At 38.8% G+C, this 6,612-nt stretch overlaps 1 protein-coding gene across 1 annotated transcript; it reads left to right on the forward strand.

Moving 5' to 3' along the window:
• Positions 1-1,930: 1,930 nt before the first annotated feature.
• LOC140246771 (uncharacterized) lies at positions 1,931-4,477 on the forward strand. The gene has a single exon (XM_072326107.1). It carries the CDS (start codon positions 1,931-1,933, stop codon positions 4,475-4,477), a length of 2,547 nt encoding a protein of 848 aa, XP_072182208.1.
• Positions 4,478-6,612: the final 2,135 nt, after the last annotated feature.

Here is a 6,612-nt window from a genome sequence, read left to right on the forward strand (position 1 = left end):
TGTTACCAACTCTTGCTACCAAGTTCTGCTACCAAGTTTTGTTACCAACTCAATCACGCTAACGTGGAACACCTTTCACAACCATATATGGTGGCACAGGTGTCGTTGATGGCACGGGGTAAAGTGCTGTATCGCACCGTTACCAACTTCCTCAGGCGACGACTGGAACTTGGATTGGGCACGGACTATGCGACAAAGTCACATTACCATTATACCCGAAATCCAATGACGACGACTGGAACTTGGATTGGGCACGGACTATGCGACAAGTCACATTACCAATATACCCGAAATCCAACGGCTTGCTAGTTGGTCTTCTCAGGAATGGTGCTCCAGCTCAGGAACATGTGCTACCACTCTCCAAACTGTTGTACTGTGGTAGAACTCTCAAGAAGACACAGTGAAGACCGCAATTACAGGAACACATGTACAGTTTATTTACATAGAGAAGTACACTTCAACAACACACTGGAAATGTAGCATACACGGGCTATTTGTTGCGGACTATGTCACACAACGGCCAATTTATATGCCTCCCCTCCTATCGCGGATAAAGGAGGCAATCCCGCACGGCCGTGAGCGACGCGGAAAATATTCGCAGTAGTCGTTCAAAATATTTACAATGTTGGCATGATTATTAAATTCGTACAACGATTATACATTTTAGCAGTATCTCTTGTACATGGTTACTTTAATTCGGCATGTATCATCGGTCTAAACCGGAGTTGGTATTAAAATAATCCAAACTTGCCTATGACAAACAAATAACCACATATTTAATAATAAATGTTAAAACTCATAATACTGCACTACCACATTACAGCATTTGCCAAACGTTCCAATAGTGCCCCCTTTCTATGCTATAGACACTATCGATCATAACAAATTATAATCGAAACGGTTAAATCGAATCGGTTCCACCGAATTTCGTTACAATATATATATGTATAATCTATATATATAACAGATAATATATATATATATATATATATATATATATATATATATATATATATATATATATATATATATATATATATATATATATATATATATATATATATATATATATGTGTGTGTGTGTGTGAAGAGTTTGTTCGTAAAAATCGATAAGTCCATATCTGCCAAATGGAGATATTTGCGATTAAAGGTCAAGAAAAATAAAGAGAATAATAAGAAGATTTTTGCTTCTTTTGACCATAAGTTCAAAAATTCAAATTTATAATATGTAGTGACCAATATATCATTTAAAAGGTATTGTTTTGTACTTTATGACAGAGATCGTACTTCAAAATCTTCAAAAAAGGACTTATTGGTTTTTGCGAACAAACTCTTCATATATACACAAATGTGGTGGGAGGGGTGTGTAATTCTTTCCCCATGCAACATATCGTTTTGGGTTTTTTTTTTTTTGTTGTTTATTTTTCAAAATATTGACGTTCTTACCTCTTTGAACGGTTTCTGTATGTAAAATATACTGTGAAAGTGGTTTCTTTAGGTGATAGGTTATAGTGATGATTATTCTTTAACCACGTCACCTCAAATATCATTCAAAAATATTTATTTGATAATGTAGACGCGGACATGAAAGACTTTTGTCATAAACAAACAGGGATCAAACAGGTGATTTCAACGTTAGTAGTCATGTGATAAAAAAGGGACTTTGCATTGTATTTGCTTAGTAATGTGATTGCATGACTTTAACGGTTTGTTTTATATGATTACTTTGTGACATCCTTACTATACACAATCACAATAGACATATGAAAAAAGTTCGAAGGTATACGTATGTAAGTAAACGGATCGTGATACTTGCTCTTTTTTGTTTCCTGCATAGTACGACGACAAGTCTGCGGGAAAGATGAATTACAAGGAAAGGGCGTCTCTTCTCTTGTTCATTCGTATACACGTCTTCATGTCCCTTTGTACAATGAGACCAGTGTCCGCAGAGTGTGTCATCTACTGGGACAGATTTGAAGCGTCTTGCAGATCGTCTCGACTGTCGTCGGTGCCCAAAGACCTACCCGGTAACACTGAAATTCTCGACTTGGGTTCGAACAATATCACCGCCTTGTACAATACATCATTCATCTTCTACAAGCAACTAAGAGATTTGGATATTTCAGAAAACGACATTTCGTTCATAGATAGTGGCACGTTCTTGAGTTTATCATTTCTGCAGAGTCTAAGTCTATCATATAACAAATGTCTCCCTATAATAAAAGGGGGGATGTTTGCCAGCTCTAATCTCACAACCCTTCTGTTAAGTGGTAGTCAGCTTCCGTTTATCTCTGATGATCTCCTAAAGGCGATGATTACCCCATCCAGTATAGATTTAGGCATTAATGCTTTGCAGGAAGTCAGCTGGACTGATTGTCACAATGTGACATTTCTGAACATTTGGTTTCAGAACAACAAACTTGCAGAGCTTTCTGAAAAATCTTTTGTGATGGGCTGCAGGACAGATTATCTCTATCTCTCCGACAATCCAATACAACTTGTAAGCCCAGCCACTATTTCGTCCCTCAAAGTCCGAAACCTTATAATGAGTGGAATACTGCTTCCAGAAAACGAGATCTATCACCTTTTCGAGGGTGTACGATCGTCGTCAACAATAATATCGCTAGATATTTCAAGTGTCGGCCTCACTCACTTACGACCTGGACTAGTCGGTGCTTTACACGGAAAATTCCTCCTTGAGCTAGTCCTAAACAATAATGATCTTACAGAGCTCCTACCAAGAGGGTTCGAAAACTTGACAGCTGTGCACGAATTATCCCTTGACGGCAACTCTCTGGAAGCGATTGAACCTAGCCACTTTTCGGGTATGTCTTCGCTGCGAGTGCTGTCCTTAGCAAATAATGGCATTTCCGTAATAAATGTGAACAGTTGTATGTGGAATGTGAATCTCACTAAAATTATCCTTTCGCTGAATAACTTCGTGCGAATAGGGGATCATGCATTCAACGGACTGAAGAATTTAGAAGTTTTAGATTTATCTTTTAACGATATGCATCCAGTAACGGACATCTTACTTTCGGAACTAGAGTCGTTGAACACTCTATTTTTGAATAACTGCGAAATCAAAGGTGAACTTCAACTGCTTAATTTGCGCTCACTAAAATTTTTAGACATTCACGAAACACGAGGAATACTTCCAATTATGTTTTCTCCCGGAACCCTTCAGAGGAACACTCCTCTCCTGCAGACAATAAACTTGCAGGGTACTGGCATAACCGTTTCTTTTCTTTGGAATAAGAATCATACTATGACCTCGTTTAGTGGATTGCAGGAATTACGTGAACTGAACCTTGCTGGTACCGACATGACCTTTCTAACGGGTCCTTTTTTCGAAAACCTTCCCAGTTTGCGAGACTTATATTTAGACAGAAGTGATATAATTGCAACGGATACACTGCTTGAAAGGCTTTTTAGTGTTCGAACTCTCAGTCTAGAGAGAAATTGGCTTGGTTTTCTTCCCGAAAATTTCCTCAATGACACGGTTCAACTGCGAGAATTATCACTAGCTCATAATAATCTAGTGTTCTTAGCCGCCGATTTGTTTCGAAACGTTGCAAATCTAACCTTATTAGATCTTTCATTTAATGACCTGGTAATGATAGACATCATGACCTTCGAGCCTATACTACATTCTCTCTCTGTATTAAATTTGAATCACAACCAGTGGAGTTGCAACTGTTCCCTTAAGTGGTTACCTAAATGGGTAGCTGCGAGGTCTATCATTCTTGTATCAAGTAAACACACGAAATGTGCTAACCCTGGCTCATTTAAGTCTGCTGCTGAAAAGCCTTTGATTGATTTTGATCCGGTTAGAGAATGTGGTCCACAGTTTGTACTATACTCCTCACTCGTAGTCAGTGTAATGTGTACTACACTTGTTATAATCCTGGTCTATTTCAATCGCTGGAAAATCAGGTACGGGCTCTTCCTATGCAAGATCCACTTCATTGGTTACCGAGAAATAGTCCCACGACAGCAGCGAGATGATTTTCATTACGATATGTTCGTTGTTTTCCACGACGAGGATGAAGAGTGGGTAGATGAGAATTTCCGGCATGATCTGGAAGACAATCTGCCTGAATATGACCGACTTGCCTTTGGAGATGAGGCCCTAAGGCTTGGGATGTACTACCTGGATTCCGTCAGCCTACTTGTGGAAAACAGCTTCAAGGTGGTCTTTCTCATCAGCGCAGATGCTCTCAGGAACCACATGTTCCTTCTTAAATTCCGACTCGCCCTGGACCATGTTAATGAGGTCAAGGTAGAAAAGATCGTGCTTGTGTTTCTAGAGGAAATACCGAACGCCGACCTGCCATTTCTTATCCGTCTATTTCTCAGTGATAATCGGGCATACCTCATGTGGCCACAAGACCCCGAAGGGCAGCCCTGCTTCTGGGAGAAGATAGCAAAATATATGACTTTAAACAGAAATTGTAACCCACTTGTTCCCCCATAACGAATATTTCCGTGCAGTTACTAAATATCTAAGACTGTATCGTCTGTTACTTGTTTATATAGAGGTCGCGAACCTGCGGGCATTCCCCCCCCCCCCCAAAAAAAAAAAAGATACTGGAGAATAAGAAAACGCACAAAGAATATCACTTAGGCCACGACTTTCTGGTTCCGCTCGCTTATTCTTACTATGTAATTGTGTGAGTGAATGTGTTCTCACTGGCGCGTCCGCGCGTTTGTGTGTAGGTATGTTAGATGTGTTCCCTTGACCTTGTCCACAGTCCTCCGTCTCAGAACCGTCTGCAGCTGCCCTTCTCATCCTAAAAAGAAGTTCCGGGTCCTATGATATTATAGGCCTACATGAATTGAAATTAATACATGATAAGGATTTAAGCTGTGTTCTTCCAAACGTGGATATATTCTATCATGACATTTCGATTTCCATATGAAATTCCTGGCATAATAGAGGTGCCACACGATAAAGCTTACTGTCACTCGGTCATTCCGGCACCTTGCATTGATACTTATGACACCAGAATGTCAGTCCTCTCACGCCACTCTAAAGCCCCGTTTAACAGGCCACACAACGCAGAGTACCCTCGGGGTAGCATCGGGCGAAGATCGTTCCCGGGAAAGAATTGTTCCTGTTTAGACGCAACACAGTGGACAAACTTGGGGTAGCCTCCGGCGAGCTGCCGGAGGCTACCCCGCGAAGGTGTCTGGTAAGACGCTCGCGGGTTGATTCTTCCCCGGATTCGTCATGTGACCAGCAATAAGTTAGGTGACCTTTCGCTGTGTATAATCCCGGCCAGGAACGGCGACTTCTGCACAGCGTATATAGCGTTTGTGCACTTCCTATACAGTTGTCACACCCGTCATCTATTATGGGTTGAACGGTGTCGTAAAAGGTGTGCTCTGATTGTAAAACATGTGCCTCAGCTTGTTTATGTTTATAAAATTATATTCTTCGTTTGATATGCAAGAGTTGAATGGTGACGTGAGATGAATATAGTGTTTCTCTATATAGGTGTGGATAATGATGTGCGTGTGCACATGTGTGTACGTGCGTATGTGTATATGTGCGTGTGCGTGCGCATGTGCATGTTGATAACTATGATTATCATTATACAGTAATACAGTTTGTATGAAAATTGGAATGAACTATTTATTCTTTTGATATAATGATGCTGTATATTTGTTATGTAATCGGTATTAGTCATTGTTGAAACGTTCATACGATGTAATTGATATGTTTTCAATGCGATGCATTATAATTTAGCCTTTGTGCTGCTACTACTGTGCATGTTTGTTTCAATAATCCATTATCAAATCAAAACAAATCAAATCAAATCAATGACTTATAGATTCAGTTAGCATGGAATAGACGTTCATTTTGGAGTATCTTTTCTCAAAGCGCACTTTTCCAGAAGATGTACTTTCTTTTCAATAATAAAATAGGATTTCAGAGACCATTTCAATTTTTAAGTTTAAAGTCTGCTTTTCCAGTGTCTGCCCTTACCTAAAATCCATTTCTGTTTGATGATATTGATGGAAACTGGTTGCATTGCAAAGTAATGCATACAGAGCATAAATAAATCAAAGCAATAATGCACTAAAACAAATTACGCACGCCAGTGGATATCAATGCCTGTATATCAGTAATCAAAATTACTTGATTCGAATTCCAACCGAGTGTCTACGTAATTTTGTTATCATTGCTGGTACTCAGAACCGAAATCACTTTGTGTTTTGTATTAGTTAATAAGGGCATTTTATAGATTTCATAGATGCAATTTATAATTTAATGTATCGGACTGTTAGAAAAATATGCATGCGTTTTATCACAAAATCAATAACATTATCAATTCTTTAAAATGTGATGTAGATTTTTTTACGATTGATAATACTATCATTGTGTGAAAACAATTGTGAAATAGAAAAAAAAAATGTTCGTTTTTTTTTCTCCTTGCTATCCACAGTTAACTTAACACCTTTTACTCAGACCCGAAATCATTTGTGTTTGTATAAGTCAATAATGGGCATATGAGCTCCCACGTGGAGACTATATATATATATATATATATATATATACATATACATATATATATATATACATGAAGAGTTTGTTTGCAAAAACCG

The sequence above is a fragment of the Diadema setosum genome, chromosome 3 (assembly GCF_964275005.1).
Source record: "Diadema setosum chromosome 3, eeDiaSeto1, whole genome shotgun sequence".
NCBI lineage: Eukaryota > Metazoa > Echinodermata > Echinoidea > Diadematoida > Diadematidae > Diadema > Diadema setosum.

What these genes read in the sequence shown, in the direction of transcription:
- LOC140246771 (XM_072326107.1), top strand. Translation starts at nt 1,931, where the DNA reads ATGAGACCAGTGTCCGCAGAGTGTGTCATCTACTGGGACAGATTTGAA.